Genomic DNA, 20,693 nt, shown 5'->3' with positions numbered 1-20,693 from the left:
GTTACACCCGCAAATAGCTTTGGTGTCTGATCCTTCAAACTGGTTCAGATGAAGGGATTTTTGTGCCCAAGCAAAACTCCAGAGACTTATTACCTGTGTAGTACTATGGCAGGAGTAACAGACCACATCTGCAGGATGGAGGCTTCCCTTCCTGCCACTGACAGGAAAAAATTAACAGGTTTTAAAACCTTCGTATTTCCTTTCAGATTGTGTGAGAAATTAGCAAGACAGTCCCTCCTACTGTAGGACCTTTAATTAGCAGAATACCCACTACTGCTACTAAAAAAGCTCATTCTCAGTTTATCTGTCTTCCAACGGTTTAGGAAAGCCTTCATCTGACATGCAGGAAATGCTAAAGTAAGTGATAGAGAGATCAATACCAGCAACTCTCTCTGGCTATTCAATTGGCCCTGACGTGCTGTTTATAATAAGTATATATATATCCAACATCTTGTATTTGATCTTCCTGAAAAGAGCAGAAAAATATAAGGCTTTTGTTTTCTTTTTAACTTCACTGCAGGCCTGTTCTGCAGTAGGTCAAGTTTGTGCTGCCATTTTAATGGTGTGAAGCCCATGGACATTGATTTTATCTAGGGCAGTCAGCCGTGTTTTGGAAGGCAAACTCTCATCTGCACTATCTAACATCACCAGTAATTAAAACTGTCTCGCAGAACTGTGCTGAGGTACATCAAAGAAAAAGGAATGCAGCTTTGGCAGATTTTTATATAATTTATACAGGTCCAGTATGCCTAAGAGTAGCTGCAACATTAAATCATTGAATAGTTTGGGTTGGAAAGGACCTTTAAGATCACCTAGATCCAAGCCCCCCTGCATGGGCAGGGACACCTCCCACCAGCCCAGGCTGCTCCAAGCCCCATCCAACCTGCCCTTCAACACTGCCAGGGATGGGGCAGCCACAGCTTCCAAGGGCAACCTAGGCCAGGGTCTCACCACCCTTACAGGAAACAATTTCTTCTTAATATCTCAGCTAGATCTCCCCTCTTTCAGTTTGAAACCATTCCCCTTTGTCCTAACACTCCCTGCCCTTGTCCCAAGCCCCTCCCCAGCTTTCCTGGAGCCCCTTCAGGCACTGGAAGCTGCTCTAAGGTCTCCCTGGAGCCTTCTCTTCTCCAGGCTCAACACCCCAACTCTCCCAGCCTGGCTCCAGAGCAGAGCTGCTCCAGCCCTCCCAGCATCTCCGGGACCTCCTCTGAATTCTCCAACAGCTCCATGTCCCTCTTAACACTGGGGGCTCCAGAGCTGCACAGAGTGCTCCAGGTGGAGTCTCACAAGAGCTGAGTAAAGGGGCAGACTCTTCTGCCTTGACTTGCTGGCCTCAGTTCTTTGTCTGCAGCCCACGACATGGTTGGTTTCTGTGCTCCAGCACATGGTGCAGGCTCATGCTGAGCTTCTGATCCACCATCACCCCCAAGTCCTTCTCCTCAGGGCTGCTGTCAGTCCTTTCTCCAATTCCAGCCTGTATTTGTGCTTAGGATTGGCATGACCCAGGTGCAGGACCTTGCACTTGATTACAACAGACCCAGTTGTAGAGCATGCTTCTCCTGTGCTTCTATTATGTTACAACAAAGCATGCAGATTAAAAAAGTCTACATAGTAAACACAGTTTTGAAGGAGGAAAAACACTTTTGCACGACATTTTGTTATGCTTCATGACAAAGAGCAGGACTGTGGATACGAGCCTTATTTATGTTTGACAGTTTGCATATGGAAACATCTCCTTTTTCAGCTAGATTTAAATTAAAATCCTTGAGTTAAAGACTGGGTAGGAAAAAAATAAGCTAATTAGGAGTGTCTGCCCTAAAGCTAGTACAAAAGAAACATTTTTTTGGATGTCAGAAATTTTAACAAATACTAAATTGTAAAAAAAAAACAAAAAAAAAAACAACCCAAAAAACAACCACAAAACCAACCAACCAAACAAAAAACCTACAAAAAAAAAAAAAAAAAAGACAACAAAAATAACCATAATAATAGATCATTGTTTCAAAGCCATTAACAATGCCTGATATACATGATAAGGAAGCCTTAGATGTAAACAGAAGTAAGATAATTAACTGAAATCAGGCACATAAGTCCTTATATAATTTTAAAATTGCAGTGTTGGCAAGAACCCTGCACTAAAAGATTTCAATCAGGTTTCTACCAGCTTATTTTCCTGGTCAAATGCTGAAGGCTACAGGTCTACTGGGATTTCTGGGATGATCTGACTGGGGACTGCAGAGCTTCCAGTGCTTTGGAAGCCTAAACTGCATTAATGCAGCGCTTCTGCTAGGTCACTGCTTCTTCTTCTCCTTTGGTAATTGGTGCTTTCTTACTATTTACTTTCATAGGAGGGAAAAAAAATAGACAAAAAAAGTAGGTATAAAATTGTTTATAGAAATTTCCAGAGAATGGTGTAACAGGAAGCCTGGAACACAAGTAGGCCATATTCTAAAACAACAACAGATGACATTCTGGGTACTTGTTATAGAAAACCATTACTTAGGCATTATATTTTCCTTTTTTTCCCAGCTGTTGAGCTCTACAGGAAAAGCAACAGTAGGGAAAAACAAGGAATTCAGGTTTTTTTGCTTTCTTATGCAATAGGTCTGGTTTATTGACAAGGTTGTTTTTGCACACACTGACTCAAACTGAATCTTCTGAAGATCCTGTTCTCTGATGTTTCAAAACAGCATCTTGGCACTTCTGCATTCTTTGTTCATGGTGGACTGGATTTCCACCCTCTGTTTGGTGTCACTGGCAGTGATGCTGAGTACCTCTTTTAGTAAATGTGGTGCTACTCATCACGCATTTTGACATGTGAGTAAAAGTGAGAGGGTCAAATTCCTAGCAGTAATTGCCCCTCATGTGGATTTGTCTTTCAGAAAATAGTTGTGACTGTCTGTCCAAACACAAAGAAGAATGTGCAAACCTTGGCTTAATTTTGGGCAATTTTAAGTTCTGCTGCTTTCTGAGTTTACATTTCTTAGCCAAAATGGTCCAACTATATTTTCATTACCTTTTTTTTCCTCCTTCTTTTCCTCTTCTCCTCACTCTCTTTCCTCGTCCTTTTGCTGCATAAAGAAACTAAACAAAAACTAAATAATGCCAAAAGGTTAACTGGTGTATTATCACTCTATAAAACCTGGAAGATCTTCTATTAATTTTTTTGTGTCTAATTTGAAACTTGCATCAAGTAAAAAAATAATTTCCCCGTGGTTAATTATAAACAAAATGAAAGAAATGGGCACCTGAGCTGATCTGCATGAGATTTTACACTAAATTCATCCAACACAAACACGGCTTTCATTTTTGTTGGTACCAAACAATACCCACAGAAGCAAGAGGTATTCTTGACTTGTTCATTTCCCCATCATCCCAAGTACATGCCAAGTACATCGTGCCAAGTAGAGCACCAAATCAAAGGGGGTCAGTCCACCTCTGTTGTGCTTTCAGGAGCAGAATTTGATTGCAGAAGTCTCAAAATGTACTCTCACAAGTGGTCGAGTTTTTTTTGCAGCTGTATTGGACTCTCTGGGGCAGCTTTTATGGTTCAGAGATGTGCTTGCTTCAACCCATAAACAGATTATATTCTGTGTTTCAGAAAAAAATCCCCTGTTTCCTTTTGAGGAAAAGTGGTTAAGCAAAAGTGAAAGTAACAACATGGTATCATATTTGAGCAGCAGCTATAGGGAAAGAAATTGGCTTTTAAATGTATTTTCCAAATTAATTCCACAGATATATGCAACCTTTCTCAAACAACTCTTGCTGAAATTACAGGGTGAAAAGTGGTTTTTTTTCCCTGATTTGAGTCCTTCCACCCCATCTCTTAGGTGCGTAATACAAATTGAACCACTCATCATTTTACCTTTGGGCATCAAAATGTATGTAGTAGTCACCATGGATCAAGACCACATCTAAATGTAAGATAACCTGTGAAACAGGTGGTGGAACATCATGGCCATGGGCTCATGAAAAACTTCCACAACACACAGAGAATAAGATTCCATCATGAAATGGTTTGGGTTGGAAGGGACCAAGACTATCCAGTCCCAACCCCCTGCCTTGGGCACAGACACCTCCCACCAGCCCAGGCTGCTCCAAGCCCCATCCAACCTGCCCAACACTTCCAGGGATGGGGCAGCCACAGCTTCCCTGGGCAACCTGGGCCAGGGTCTCACCACCCTCGCAGCAAAGAATTTCCTCTTAAGATCTCATCTAGATCTCCCCTCTTTCAGTTTAAAACCATTTCCCCCTAATGCTATCTTTACATGCCTTTGTCAAAAGTCCCTCCCCAGCTGTGCTGTAGCCCTTTCAGGTACTGGATGTGCAGGAAGTATAAAATGAACTTGTAGCTCCAAAAACACAGGTATTTTTGGGCCAGAGAAGCAGTGTTTGCACAGGGGCTGTTCCACATCTTTTCTCAGTGCCCCATCTGACCTGGGGAGCTGCGCTGGCTTTGGTGGGTGCAGCTGCAAGCAAGCAGCTTATCTCCAGGTCCTGTTTCTGCAGCATGCTGAGGCTAACAGAGCACAGCCCTGAAAAGCCTCGTTAATAAACAGCTGGTGGAGCTGGTAGTGCTCAGCTGTTTGTCAGCCTAGGGGTCAGGGGGATGCCCCCCAGGAACGGCAGATGCAGCTCTCTGGATAAGGGGGAAGAAGGTGCCAGCTTACTGCTCTGCAGGCTCACAAATTTAGGTTTTACAGACTGCTTTGGTGAGAAAAAAAAAAAATTACAAAAAACAACCCCCCCAAAAAAAACAACCCAGAACTTCCTCCAGAGCAGCAGTGCTGCGAGTTTCCGCTCTGCGCTGTGTCCTGCACATGCTGTACCCAGAGCTGTGACTGTTTGCAAAACAGGAGGGGGGGGAGGTGGAAGAAGAAGAAGAAAAAAACACCCTGAAAACCCCAGACAAACAGAACTCTACATCTTGCAAGGGCCTCTGCTAATATCCAGAGCTGGAGATTCTCTGGCTGAGTTATTTGGGGGCGAGAATGGAGAAAAGGCTTTTTAAAAAATAATAACAGTAATATCAGGAAGGGTTGCCAGTGGTTCACTTATCAAGCAGGAACATTTATTTGTATTAGTCTTCTTTTCTTATCAGTAACAGCACCAACAGGAGCTTATGTTAGAAGTTCAGCACACACTGTATTGTTTAAATTAAAACAGAGAGATAAATCCTCATAGATGCTGGTGCATTTTGTTGCATTTCTAATTTGTTTTACTTGAAATTTTCTTAGCTTTCCTAAATGTCTTCTCTTACTGGTAGGAAATTACTTACTTTCAGCAGATTTACTTTGCAAATTACATAAAGGATAAGGATTATTTTTTTTTCTATTTTTTTTTTCTTCAGAGCTAGCAGCAGCAGGAACTGACATTTAAATAGCTTCAGATACATGTCATGCAGGGAGAATTGTAATATTTACCACTGTTCTGTCTGTCATCTTAAATTTCAGAGGTGCTTTACACAAAATAGATCATTCTTTGGGACTGGAACCCACTAAGATTAGAAAAAATTTGCTTTTTAAAATGTAACTTCAGCAGAATGCCAGTTTTTAAGAGACTTCTGTAATCATCATGCACCCTCTAATTTCAGTGCAGTCAGTATTTAGGACCAAATTGCTTGCATTTAGGAACCAATTCTCACAGCTGCCTACATTTTTTAATGGAAAGAAATAGGTAAAGTATTTCCAGTAAGAGCATGTACATATGTAAATACCACTTTAAAATCGTGAATTGTCTAGTTAGAAATTTCCAGAGTGTAATAATACATTTCCAAGGTTATTTTTTTCTAGTAAAGCCAGAATTTGAACTGTTTTAAAATGTTGTACTGCAACTCATTTCAAGAAAATCAGAGCTCGCATTAAAATTTTATACAGTCCATGTAATTGGCCAACATGGGTTGAGTTTGCAGTTTGTTGGAAGTCCTTAAGAAAAAAAATAATAAAATAATAAAGTAGCAGGGATTTTCCAAAGAATGTGGGAGAACTGGTGGGCAGCCACATCCTGCCAAGGTGATGTGTCATGCCTGATTGAAAGCTGCAGCAATACTCTTTGGCTCAGTTGTAAACTAGTGAGCCTTCACTTTACTATAATTCCCTTTTTTTGGAGCTACCTGTTGCAAATATAAATCAGGTAGTTCTCTCGTGGTTATTTTGAGATACTCTCATGTTGCAGAGCAGGGGAAAAAAAATAAATCTATTTCCTGAGAGGTACTAAAAGAAGCCCTTGCTAAAAGAAACCCTTACATATTGGAGAGTCATCAAAATACAAAGCCATGCCACATTTCCCTTGGCCTCAGCTGCTTGAAGAACCTCTTTGGTCTGCCAAGTGTAATTTAGAGGACCCTGGGGTGGCTGTGATTTATGCTGACCAGTATGAAATTGTTCTTCCCTGCTCAGTTCTGCAGAAGCATCAGCCTAGTTGGAGAGAATGTCCTTCTCAGTGTGTTCTTTCTGAAGCATTGAATCATGAAAGGGGCCATAGAATAGAATCACAGACTGGTTTGGAAGGGACCATAAAACTCATCCAGTTCCAACCCCCCTGCATGGGCAGGGACACCTCCCACCAGCCCAGGCTGCTCCAAGCCCCATCCAACCTGCCCTTCAACACTGCCAGGGATGGGGCAGCCACAGCTTCTCTGGGCAGCCTGGGCCAGGCTCTCACCACCCTCACAGCAAAGAATTTCCTCCTCATGTCCAACCTGAATTTTCCCACTTCCAGTTTTAATATACATTGTGTATTCCTGAGTCCTGACACTCTTCTGCTCTGCCTCCAGTGTTGGATGGACCCAAGCCATGTCACTCCTTTTAAAACTTGCTGTGGGCCCAGGGTTATGATGGACGCTGAGCTGTTAGAAATGCAGAGTGTATCTGACTCAGGTTCAGCTGCTGTGGCCTTTTCAGTCTTATTTTTATCGAGGCATCCATGGCCTTGTGTAGCCAGATTTGTTTTAATCAAAAGATTTCCACACTTGTTCTGATGGATGCCTAGCATGTATAAAAACAATGTTATTATCATAAATATTAGCATTATCATAATTATGTCATAATTATGTATATTTTACATAATGGAAACAGACCGTTTTCTTATTGCTTTTTTAATTTTAATTACTACAATTTGACTACCACAGTATGAACTTAGTGAAATGAATCTGTGTTTCAATATACTTTATTAGCTGATTTTATTTTACATATAAACACTGTAATAAGAAGGTAATGAGGTAGATTTTCCTAATTATCACTAGGTTTTCTGTAGAATTTTGATCTTACCACTATAAGTCAAGATAAAGGAAAAAAAAACATACTGCAGTTTTTAGGACCAACCTGGAATACTGTGAAGAGGCTTGTATCCACCATTACCCAGAATCAGTAATTTCACTGTGACTCCTAGAATTGAGAAAGTTACTGCTTGGCATTTATGAAAATGTTTTACATTATAAGCTGACACCTCAAAATCCAAATTTTCATGCCAAATCCCAAGGTTGCAGGGACTGATTGATACCTGGCCCAAAGGTTAGGTGACACAGACTGGTTCTCATTTATCAGAACTCTCTCCAGCAGCCACTACAGAGCACTTGGTTCTGTCTCTGCTCTCTTCTCTGAACAATCTTTGTTGTATTGAAACATACTGCTTTGTGTATCTTTATTATATTTTTTTTTTTCCATTCAGAGTATTTAAAATAATGTGAGAGCTGGGCTGAGAGCAACCAGGGGAGTATTTTTATAACAATGAAACTGAGGGTATGTGTGGTGTGCCCTCACAGGTGGCACATGGGCACTTCTGAGAGCCTGGGTCTGGCTGAGATAAAGTTAACTTTCCCCAAGGCAGCCCTCACCATTCTGTGCTGTGTATTGGTGTCTGGAAAGGCCTTGATAACACACCAATGTTTTGGCTGCTGCTGAGCAGCATCAAGGCTATCTCTCCAACTTTATCCCATCACCAGGAAAGCTGAAATAGAAAGACCAAAGGGAGGTTCCATACCATATCATGTCTGCTCAACAATAAAAGCTAAGGGAAAGGAGGAGGGGGCTTTTGTATTTATGATGTTTATCCTCCAGAGCAACTGCTATATCTCCTGCTGGTGGGAAGTAGAGAGAAGCAGAGAATAAATCTTTTGTTTTCCTTTGCTTTCACGGCCAGCCCTAGTCTATTTTGACATACTTTCTGTCTTATTTTCTCCCCAACCTGATGAGGAGGGAAATGATGGAGCAGCTTGGTGGGCACTTGATGTCCAGCCTGGGTCAACCCACCACAGAGCCCTAAGGCCTGGAGTAGGGTTGGAATAGCATTGATAGACTGTAGAGGATGGAAGGGGTCAAATCCAATGTAGTGACTTTTTTGACTCACTTTACCTCTGCCTGGTCTTGGTTTTGAAAATACCTAACTGGAGCAATGTGAAACAGAGTTAGGAATTTTGGATGGTAAGAGGATCCATGCTTGACCATGGATCCCTAGATCTTCATTTGCCAGTGTAGATGTACCTCACATGTCACATTCCCATAGAGAATGGGAATTTTTCCCTAAATCCTTGTTTCTTCTTTTCATTTACTAGAGCAGACATACTGTGCCAGTAATGGCCCAACACATGTAAATGAATCCATAGAGACAGAGAGACCTGATAGCCTAAGCAATTACCTATCCTGGCAGCTGTAATCCTTTATATTGTACGTTTTTTGATCTGACACTGGCATCCTCAAAAGCCTTTTAAAAATTATTTTACATGATTATTTTGTTTTTCTGCACTGCAAGTTGGTATTGTAATCTTTATGGCATATGCTTAATACATAGTAAGTGTAGAAAAGAACGGTTCAAGCACAGAAACAAAACTGCCTTACAAGCTGCTTTGCATGTTTCATCGTAAGGCATGAGCTTTAGGTGTTTTAATGTTGTGGGGTTTTTCCCCCAAGCATTAATTCCCAGCTTGAAAGTACCTTGCTAGTTAGAGTCTAGACCCTCTTTTAGGGTACCTAACCCTGATTCTTGTGGATCTGCTTCATACAGCTAATCCCTTCTGTGACTACCCTAGTAGCCATCAGCTAATCTTGGTATAGTTTGAGCCCCTCACTTTGTGTTTTTCAACAAGAAATATTTAGTACAGTGTGGAGAAATTGTTCTGCTTTTACTTTTTGCCTATTTGTAGATTGCCAGTTCCTTTGCCTACTCGTAGTTTGGCAATAGATGTCCATTCTCTTTAGGAAAACTAACAAACAAACAAAGAAACAAAACCACAAACAAATAAAAATCAAACAAAAAACCCTCAAACCAAAACAAATAAAAACATTCTTTTTTAATCTTTTCAGAGTGGAACACATTTATAAGAGCCCTGGTTGCCTTCACAGCTCTACTGTGAACTTTCTTCAGTCAATTCATGTGTTTGAAATGTGCCAAAACCAGACACAGCTTGCCACTGGTGTTTTTGTAATGATGACTAGAGCAGAACTTCAATACGTGTTGCAGCATATCTTGCTGTTTGTACATCCAAGTATGACATTGACTTCTTTACAACAGGATAAAGTTACAATTCATGTTCTGCTTAATATGATTCACAGTAATTTCCAGATAATTTTCTGCAGAATTAATAACTGGCCAGTGGGTGTGGCAGACGCGTACTAGGTTTTACATTTGCTTTCCTTGTATTGCATCCTGCTGTGTGATTCAAATAGTGTCAAAAGTTTCCAAGTGCATTTACAAACCAAACCTGTAGCTTCATGAAACAATTAAATCAAGTTTGTCTGATTTTGTCTGGAGAAGAGAAGGCTCTGGGGAGACCTCATAGAGGCCTTCCAGTGTTTGAAGGGGCTACAGGAAAGCTGGTGAGGGACTTTTTACAAGGGATTGTAGTGAGAGGGCAAAGGCTAATGGGTTAAAAGTGGAAGAAGGGAGATTCAGGTTAGACATTAGGAAGAAATTCTTTACTGTGAGGGTGTTGAAACACTGGAACAGGTTCACCGGGGAAATTGTGGCTGCCCCATCCCTGGCAGTGTTGAAGGGCAGGTTGGATGGGGCTTGGAGCAGCCTGAGCTGGTGGGAGGTGTCCCTGCCCATGCAGGGCGTTGGAACTGGATGAGCTTTAAGGTCCCTTCCAACCCAAACCATTCAATAATTCAGTGATTCTAGGATTCTCTGATTTTACTGCATGCAGTTTTAAAGGAAGTGAGAATTAATTTTCCTTTGCTTTAAAATGCTCTGCTTGAAAGCTCAGTGTTTATGTGCCATTGATTCATTGCATTGATTCATGGTACATGGCCATGTGGATAAAAAATTAGCAATACTGAATTGTTTGTGCATTGTCCATGAATGAGAGCCTCTAGCTTGGTTTTACGGGAAATTAAACACTACAGCATGACCTGGAAGCTTACTGTTTTGGGTTGCTGCCTCACTGCCACAAGGTGCAAAGCTATTTGATATAAAGAGCAGCAGTATTCCAAAACAAGCAGAAAGCTGGAAGGGACCAGAGCAAGCAGCAGAACCTTACTGCACTAGATGTAGTCCCACACTGGAACAATTTGTCAGCGGGAAAGAACTGAGTTTATTGGTGATTCTGACATGAAATGCAAGAAGAGATCAGATCTTCTAAGAGGGTTATACATAACAACCATGTCAAATTAAAAGACCAAAGCTTCTGCCTATTAAAAACCTATAATGTTTTCAAAGGAGAGTTCATTATCAAGCTGTTAAGCTGCCAAAAACACCCGAAGCAGATAATAAATATCATAAACTAGGATGATTTCATAAATGAAAGACATTTTAGCTTTTGGTATGTTGCTTAGATACAGGTCGTACATAACTTGCTGCAGATAATTTGTCAGATTGGCAACTTTTTAAGCAACTAATTATTAAAAAAAAAAGAGGCTTACATTGTGTGGCCTGCTCTGCACTTAGTAGGAAATTGTTGAGCATATTGTAAGAAGAAATAGGAAGTGCTAATTCAAAGGTAATGTAGCCTTCCTCCAGGACAAAGCCAGGATCTGGAACAGAGCAGTTGTTTGTTAAGAAGGCCCAGAATGTGTTAATATCTAGAAGCACACGTAGATCATAACCCAACTTCCCTTTTAGTGTGTGAAGAATTTGCTGAGTAAGCATGAATAAGTAATTCAAATTTTGCCCTTTGTTTGGTTACTTTAGGTACACAGATTTCTTTCTCTAAATGGAGGTTAAAAAATACAAATATAAGTGTAAATTCACGTCTGACCTTTACTTTTTACTTTGCTGATGTAACGTGCAAGATGAGCAAACGATTCCCTGTTCTCCATGCCAGGCTGCCTGCCAACCAGCTGTGCCTTAAAGCAAGGGAGAAGCTCAAGAGTTGATGAGCTTTCTGCCCAGGAGTAAATAATGATAATGAAAATTAAAATAAACCAAAAACATTTTTTAAAGAAATAACAATAGTAATAATAGTAATAGTCTAGGTAGAAAAGTTGGCTGCCTGCTGACAAAACTAAATGAGAACATCATGTATCTGATAATGCCACACAAGAACAAGGGCATTTCCAGTTTTCTGTCAAACTTAATTTTTCATAGATTCAGGATGCATTTGAAGGAGATTGCCCTTAGAATTCAAGATATGGCAATAATGGAATTAAACTGTCTTTAACACACTGAGCTGTTTTAAATCTTTCTTGCTTACAAGGGAAAAAATATGTCAGTTCTTTCATTTAATATCTTGCTGAATTTTAATAGTCCTTATTTCCTTAGAAATGTTGCTTGAATATGTTTTTTTTTTCCATTTTTCCTTTTTTTTTTTTTTTAATATATATATGTAATTGTGGCAACAAATAGTTCTAGTATACATCTTGGGTTTTTTTCTCTATTTCCTTTAAAAGTATTCAGAAAAGTAAAAGAGGTTCTTTTGTATCTTGTGCAGCTGGAATATCTGTCCAGATTTTAGGAAATGTTACTGTTTAAGAGATCACAGAAGACTTCACAAAGGCTCTTAAGGGGTCAGACAAACATGCTTCACCCCTTGAGAGGAAAGCAGGCCTTGCAAACCCTTTTCATCAATTAGAAGGGCTTTTCTTCTGTAGAACAGTTGTTTTCTGGAACACCAGCCTCTTGATGTTTTGAGACAGTTTTTGCTCTAATCCAACCCAATGCTAGGAATGTGAGACACACAGTAGTTCCATGTGACAAATCTGTCATGGTAATGGAATAACAAATATGTGTCCCTAATGTCAAGTACAATAAATATTTTCAGTTCATCCATGTAATGATGTATCACGTGATTTTCAGCATAAAACATACCTTTAGATAAGTCTTCACTTTATTGTAAGTGAATAAAACTTTGAAGGAAGTAGTGGTTATCACTGAAAAGCTCACCATTGCTTTAAAAACAAAACAAAACAAAACAAAACAAAACAAAACAAAACAAAACAAAACAAAACAAAACAAAACAAAAACAAACTAAGCTGTGTACGTTCATAAAACTTTGTGTATTTCTTTTCTACATAACTTCTTAGTCTTTTTTAGAGCAAGTACCTCAGGGTGTTAGCAAAAGTGATCCATTTCTGTGGGTTTTCGTTTCTATGCAGCTTTCATTAATGTAAGGAATTGTTCACAGAAAACTTACAAGACATTCAGCTAGTTTTTTTAAGGGTATACATGACTCTGAAATAAAAAAATACAAAAATCTATTAAATTTTTTAAATTGCAGGTTTCTGAACATAGATATGATTTTATAGAAGACTACAATTGTGCTATGAATCTTGGCTTCAGTATAATCATTAAAAGCAGCATAGGTTATGGCAACGTGCCTTTCTGTCTTCATGCTGATTGGGCCAATTCAATAATACATTTGGGTAACAAAATTAACTTTCATACCTAAAAAATATTTAAAAATTGAAAGGATGAAGGGGATCAGATTTTGCTTCCAGGAAACAACCATGTTGACAGCAGCTCAAGGGAGGTGATCCTTCCTCTGCTCAGCAATCATAAGGTCACACCTGGAGACCTGGGTCCAGTTCTGGGCTTCTCAGTACAAAAGAGACAGGGACAGACTGTACAAAGTCCAACAAAGGGCCACCAGCATTAGTTGCTGCCCTGCCAAGGGACTGGAGAGTCTCTCCTGGGAGGAGAGGGTCAAAGGGTTGGGACTGTTCAGCCTGGAGAGGAGAAGGCTCAGGGTGATCTTTTTAATGTGTATAGATACCTGTAGGGAGGGTGTAAGGATCGTGGAGCCAGGTTATTCTCAGTGGTGCCCAGTGACAGGACAAGAGGCCACAGGCACACACTGAAACACAGGACACTCCATCTGAATATTGGGAAACACTTTTTCACTGTGAGGGTGACCAAGCACTGGTATAGGTTGCCCAAAGAGTTCATGAAGTCTCCATCCTTGAAGATGTTGAAAAACCATCTAGATACAGTCCTGGGAAACCAGCTCTAAATGGCTGTGACAGAATGACCTCCAGGGGTTGCTTTCTACCTCAACCATTCTGTGAAACAAAAATCTTTAATTGCAAAAGAGAGTTCCCACCTTCCCTGTTGCTTACTTACTTGGTCAATGATGTTATCAGGTGGTATCTCAGCTTGGTGTCTGACTGAGCCTGTACCTTCTGAAGACAGTTGTAGAAGGTATCTAGATTCTACTGGAACTGATTCTGGGATTCACAGAGTGCACTCAACTGATGATTTGGAAGAGCTAACATAAAGAAAATCTTGACTGCTGGACAGAAGGCACATGTCCACCTAAGCAAACCCAGAAGTTACTCCAGACACTTAACAGTGAAACGTGTACCCATGGTCCTCTCAGATACCAGCCTTGTCTCTAAGCTTATTTAGCAAAGCTGACCTGACAAGGAGAAGGGCTGGGTAAGTTACACCCTCTTGGTGTGGACAGCAGTGACCACATAGTCTCTAGACATACTGACTCCCAAGTTGTCCCTTGGGCTGCTCCGTTGTGCGTCATCTCTAGGGTAGGTCAGTGACTGTAAAACACATACTGATCTCCAGGGAGTTCACAGGGCTCTCATGCCATCGAGAGCCCTCATTAATGATCATCTCTATGTCCTTCAAGTCTTGGTTTTACATGCATAGTTTGACTCTTTTTCAGGAATAACTCATGTTCCTGTTACATCTTTACAAGTAATTACAGCTTTAATAAATGGAAAGGGTAAGGAGAGACAGGACAATTAAATAAAAAAAAGGGGGGGAGGGAGTGAGCGTTTGGCTTCAGTGTGCAAATGACATATAATTTCCAACAACTTGAGGAGAAATACTTATCTTGCCTTTGAGACTTGTTCATTTATTTTAAAAAAATATGTTTCTCAAAATCTAATTTGTGGTTTCAGGAGCTAAGTATAGAAAATTACATAATGCCCTTTTAGACTCTGGTGACTAAGAGTGATCACATTAAATGAATATAGCATGCATAGAGTTTGTAAAATATAATTTGTTCCATTTGCAACAGTTTAAAACTGTCCAACATTGCTTAAGCTTAAATAGAACATGCGTACTTTCAAGGCGCAAATGTTATATTCCTTAAGATTTGATAAGAACCAACTGAACCAAATGTATCCTGTCAAGGTTACTGTGGGAACAGAGTTAAAGAATATGTGGTTTGCAAACTGTATCCTTCAAAAACATTTGGTTTTGAAGTTTCTGAATTACAGAATCATCAAATGTGTGGGGTTGGAAGGGAACTTTAAAGGTCATCTAGTCCAACCCCCTTGCAGTGTGCAGGGACCTTTCTAACTAGATCAGGTTGCTCAGAGCCTCTTCAAACCTAACCTTGAATGTTTCCATGGATGGGACCTCCATCACCTCTCTGGGCAGCCTGTGCCAGTGCCTCATCATCCTCATTGTAAATAACTTCTTCCTTATGTCTAATCTAAATCTCTCCTGCTCTAGTTTAAGACTGTTGCCCCTACTCCCATCCCTCCCTGCCCTTGTCCCAAGCCCCTCCCCAGCTTTCCTGGAGCCCCTTCAGGCACTGGGAGGTGCTCTAAGGTCTCCCTGGAACCTTCTCCTCTCCAGGCTAACACCTCCAACTCTCTCAGCCTGTCTTCCTAGTAGAGGTGCTCCAGCTCTGATCATTTTTGTGGCCTTTCTCTGGACTCATGCCAACAGGTCCATGTCCCTCTTATGTTGAGGGCTCCAGAGCTGGACACAGGGGTCTGGGTCTTATGAGGGCAGAGCAGAGGGGAAGAATCCCCTCCCTTGACCTGCTGACCACGCTTTCACTCATACCAGTTCAAGGTGTCTCTTATGTTTATCAACAGCAGGTTTTTTCCATTTTATTTTTTCTTTTTCATCAGGTGCTTCATCCCAAATGCCTACGCTGCTCTCTTCACTGCTGCTCTGGTGCCATTAATGTGCTTGGTCGTGGTTTTTGTGGTGTTCATCCACGCCTACCAGGTGACCCCACAATGGAAAGCCTACGACGATATTTTCAGAGGAAGGACAAATGCTGCAGGTATGGTGTGTGGAGTAACAGGCTGGACTTTCAGAACAGTACAGACTGTTCTTTCCAGCTCAGAGAACCCCTCTAGAAACCACAGTTCAGTAGATAAGCTACATATGTGTTTAAGTTTAAGCATGCTAGTGGTCCCTTTGAAGTCTGTGAAAGTACTTTAGTGATGAAAGTTACGAAGATGCTTAACTGTTTGAGGAGGATGAAAATGTGCTAAACCTAAAACAAGAAATTAGTATGGTTATGACTGGTCTAGTAAAAGGAAGAGTAATAACGCACAGCACTATCCTGCTTCAAGCACCAGTTTTGGCTGGAGGTACCAGAAGCCCTGTCCCAGGAAGGGCTTGGCCTGCTCAGGAGCAGGAATTCTCCTCTGCTTAGCCCCAGGTGATGGGCAAAGCTCCTGGCCCTTGTGTTCTGTGGTATATATTGGGTGCATGTTGGAGTGTTTGGAGTTAATGCCTCTGCTTTGAAGTGTCCTGGTGCTACCCACAGCTGAAACTGCCTGGAAGAACAGATCTGCAAAACAGGAAGTATCGGTCGGTCTCCTCTGTCAGAACAATTTTGAATACAGTAATGTTCCCAAAATAAAGTTGCAGCACTTGAGAACAATACCATAAGAACAGGACACTCTGTGGGAAGCTTAGAATATTTCTTTTGTTTTCATGGTGTTTTTGGAAAAAAAGATCTGAGTTTTATAAACAAGTGCAAATCTGCAGATTTTAGTGAAAGTATATCTTATTTTCTCCCTGACTGCATGAAGCCAGTTAGATTTTATAAACTTGTGAAAGATTCTTGAATAGTTCTTCCCAATTAACTAAATAATTATTATCTAAATTAAAGGGATAGGGGATTATTAAAAGAATTACATTGGGTAGTCCAGTGGTTGTAACTATTCAGATTTATGAAGAGTAGCTGTCTTGTTCAAATGCTTAATTTGCAGTGAGAGTTGTATTATGACATGAGGGATTATGTCCTTTTTTTAACATTTAGGTTACAGAAATATATTCCTTTTATGAGAAACTGAAAATAAATATTACATATTTACTATCTGAATTTTTCTTCAAATACTAATTTCTTCTTTAGTGAAGTCAGCTTGACTTAGAGCTCTATGATTTTGCATGAGGTCTGATAAACATAGCTTAGAAGTATGATATGCAAGGCTGTTGTTACTCTTTACTCTTTAATTTATTTTATGTTATAAAAGGGGCTGCCTGGAGGCATCACATAGGTGGCTCTTTATTCAGTCTTGAGTAATATAGTTCATTTGTTTGTAAGTAACTTTTTTTTTTTTTTTTTTTTTTTTCTAAGGATGGAGATTCCATATTCATATATTGAAGATTAAGGCTTGTCTCAGAGGAGTTGAACAAAAATTAGAAAACCCTGACTGTTGAAATAATACTATAAATAAAGTCAGCATGCAAAATGGCAGAAAGTACTAATAGGAGTTATATGTACATGACATGCAGATATGAACTAACAGGGTGGAAACAAAACTTTGTTTGATTTAACATCAGATCCAGGGTTTTTTCTTTCTCCAGCAGAGTCCAGAAAGTGTTTTGGAGAATGCTGGGGTCTCAGAAGAAAAGGGGAAAAAAAAACCAACACAACAAAACAAGAATAGAATCATTCAGTAAAATGTCAATAGTAACTTTTTTCTTTTTTTTTTTTTTTTTTTTTTTTTTTCCAGTGTAGCTTGTTACTTTTACTACTTGTGCACCTGCAAAGCAAACTGGCATTTTGCTACCATAGGGCGTTTGCAGGCACAAATAAAAGTACCTCATGCAGTGTGTGTGACGGCTCATTGGAGAGAGGCCATTTTAGAGAGGAACAGAGCTGCCTGCTGAGGTTTATGGTGCCTAGGCTAGTGTGAAGGCTCTCTGTTTAGCTGTGTTTAGAGTGTAAGCTTCCAGAAAGAAAAGCTGGTGGTTTCTGTAGTTTGTAACATTGCCTATAGCATGTTACTAACTGTTATCTAAAGGCCTCTGACTTTTTGACTTAATATTCAGCTCCTGAAATTAGTGATGGTGATAGTATACTTACATTATTTTTAGTGTGTTGTGGTTATATTGTGCTTTTAAGTCAGCTTGCAGTGATATGACCTATTACCACTTCTAAATTTTGAATCTTACTAGAGGACCCATTCTTTGGAGAAGTTCACTCCATTGACTCCATGTTCTTACAAACTCAGTGGGACATGCTCCTGCTTCTGTGCTGTTATTGCAACCACCTCAGAGGATGCTGCAGGAAACAACACTTTCATAACAGCAAAGTTGTCAGCATGGTGATATTTTGCCTCTGCAGCAGAATGAGAGTCTTTGATCACACCCACACCACATTCTGGCTTTGGTGCATCTTACAAGATCCTATGGAGTAGGGAAGTCTTTGGGCACCGCTGTCTCCTTAAGTTGCACAGCCACACGTTATTTTCCTCTTCTGTTATGGCAGGGAACTTGCCAGGATTTCTTTCTGTTTCCTCCAAAACCAGGGAAAAGGTAGAGCTACCAAGCAACAGTTGCCCATGTGTAGTGTCTTATTCTAGCTTCTCTCTGGCTGTCATCCCTACACTGATTTACTGCCAGTTCAGTCACCCACAACAATGAATTCCTACGCCAAAAAGCCTTTCCCAGTCTCCAGCCTGAGGTTTGGTACCCAAACTTCTCCACTTTGAACAGTGCAGTAAATGATGGAAACAATATGTAATTTCTGCTTTGGAAACAGTCTGCTCTCCATTAGTTACCCTTTCTAGAAAGAGAATAAAATTCAATGTAAATGTCACTGTAAACAATTCTGACATATCAAGTGTGGAGAGCTGTATACATGGACAAAACCATTTAAAAATACACTTCTACTTGATATATGGCACTTATTCCTTTGTGCAATACACTTTGCTCTCTGGAATTTAAATAAATAGGTGTCCATAATCAGACAACTATTTGCATGTGAATATTTGAACTGGTACTGCTTGTTCACTTTCTGGGAGTCATTTAGTTAGAAGGCACTTAAAATTGCAGTGTGATACAGATGACCTTGTGTGGACTCTGCAATACTCCTACAGTAGTGTACAGAACAAAGTTCATTATTTTGGTCATTTCATAGACTCTAGGAAAAGCCTCTTGACTATTGCTGGTAATTCTGAATTTCTGTATTTCTGATCTCTGCCTGAGGAAGTCTATTACCAACTTTAATAGAAATTCAATAGGAACAAAAGCAGTAAAGTTTATTTTAATTTGTCGTTTATACTGGGGCATTCTCAAATAAATAGAATATGTGAGTGGCTAAATTAAAAAATCTGAGTCAAAATTTTTCAAACTCTCTTTTCTTCTATTGTTGGAATACTCTGGAGTTTACCTTGCAAAGAAGGTTCATTTTGATCTATCCAGAATCACAGAATCATGGAATGGTTTGGGTTGGAAGGGTCCCTTAGAGGTCACCTAGTCCAACCCTCCTGCCAGGGGCAGGGGCATCTTCCACTAGATCATGTTGCTTAAAGCCCCAGCCAACATGGCCTTGAAGACTACTGAAGGTGTGATGTCCACAACTTCTCTGAACAAGCTATTGTCCTATCTTAAATCATTTTAAGTTTTCTTTATTTATCCATACTAATTCTCTCATCTTTCAGTTTGAATCCATTCTTGTACTTTCACTGCAGGCCCTGGTAGAAAGTCTTTCTCTGTCTTTTTCATAAACTCTCATACCAAAAGGCTGCACTAAGGTCTCCATGGAGCCTTCTTCAGGCTGAACAACACAAGTCTCTCAGCCTGTCCTCACAGGAGAGGAGCTCCAGCCTTCTGTTCACTTTTGTAGCCTCTTCTAGACCTACTGTGACAAATCCATGTCCTACATGTGCAAGGGACTCCAGAACTGGACGCAGTACACCAGGTGGGGTCTCACCAGAGTGAAGTAGGGGGGCAGAATCCCCTCCCTGGCCCTGCTGGTTATGCTGCTTTTGATGCAGCACGGGACACATTTGGTTTCTAGGCAGAGTGTACATTGCCAGCCCATGTTCAGCTTTTCATCTGCCGGTATCCCCAGGTGCTTCTCTTCCAGGCTGTTCTCAATCCCTTCATCTCCCATTCTGTACTGCTACTGGTGATTACCCCATCCTAGGTGCAGGACCATCCAGTTGGCCTTTTGAACTTCATGAAGTTCACATAGGTCCATTTTTCAAGCCTGTCAAGATGCCTGTGGAGGGGATCCTGTCCCTCAAGCATGTCAACCACACCATGCAACTTGGTGCCATCTGCAAACCTGCTGAGTGTGCACTCAGTCTCACTGTCAACGTCATTAATAAAAATACTGAACCGTTCTGGTCCTTGTATAGAGCCCTGAAGAACATCACTTGTTAGTGATCATTGAGCTGTCCACTGCAGTTCTTTGGATGTGGCCATCCAGCCAATTCCTTCACAATCAAGTAGTCTATCCATCAAAGCCATATCTCTCCATTTTAGAGTGGGACCATGTCAAAGGCCCTAAAGAAGTCAAGCTAGGTGACATCAGTTGCTCTTCCCTTATCTACCAGTGCTGTCACTCCAACATGAAGGACCACCAGGTTATTCTTCTATAGCTATTAGAATAAATTCTATCTGCTGCAGCAACAGATCTTCCTGAACTTAGTTAGCAGTACTGTGTTTTACGATTTTCTGTCTGTAGGATCATAGTTTGTTATTTGCCTGTACTAAAACTGAGTCCCACTTACTTTTTGTTACTAAGAGCAGAACAACAATGCTGGGTTTCACCACACATATCTAAGAAAGATTTTCCCCTTGGTAACTGCAAAGAGGATCTCTTTGTACACAATTAAATAGTTTGTTAGAAAACTCTAGGCTATAACTGGGGGGAGGGGTCCATATACAGAGGTATTAATTTATTACTTCTGCCTCCCTTTGTGCCACGTATATATTCTCCCTATTCCTTTACATTTATCCTGGGTACTCCTGAGTAAAGTCACATCTCACATACCCTGTTCTGGTAGTTTCCAGGCTTTCAAGAATACATTATGGCCTAAGGACAGCTGTCCCAACAAAATTCTGCTTTTAGTACTTGTTGTCTATTCATTTGGCCATGATCTGTGATCTTCCCAGAAAGTTTATTTTACTCTTTTCTTATGCCTGGAATATCACTGTAAAATACATTATTAAAACAAGGTTGTAGCAGAGAATAAACACAAATAAATAGAATTTGCCAAATCCTAATTTGTGCAATATGCACACTTCTGATTGCTCTTTCTGGAGCACCAAATGTGTGAGGTTGCACTCTCACATTCTTTTTTGCTGCTCCAGAA

The 20,693-nt window shown here is 40.4% G+C and overlaps 1 protein-coding gene across 1 annotated transcript in view; it reads left to right on the top strand.

Moving 5' to 3' along the window:
• The window catches only part of GPR98 (G protein-coupled receptor 98), a 272,920-nt gene that overhangs the window by 201,469 nt on the left and 50,758 nt on the right, over window positions 1-20,693 (top strand). The window contains 1 exon segment of the mRNA XM_009997834.1: window positions 15,255-15,412. Coding sequence (XP_009996136.1) covers window positions 15,255-15,412 — 158 coding nt within the window.

This window comes from Chaetura pelagica, unplaced genomic scaffold, assembly GCF_000747805.2.
Source record: "Chaetura pelagica isolate M959 unplaced genomic scaffold, ChaPel_1.0 scaffold84, whole genome shotgun sequence".
Taxonomy (NCBI): Eukaryota; Metazoa; Chordata; class Aves; order Apodiformes; family Apodidae; genus Chaetura; species Chaetura pelagica.
Note: the sequence above shows the minus strand (reverse complement) of the source record. Positions and strands in the feature narration are given on the sequence as shown.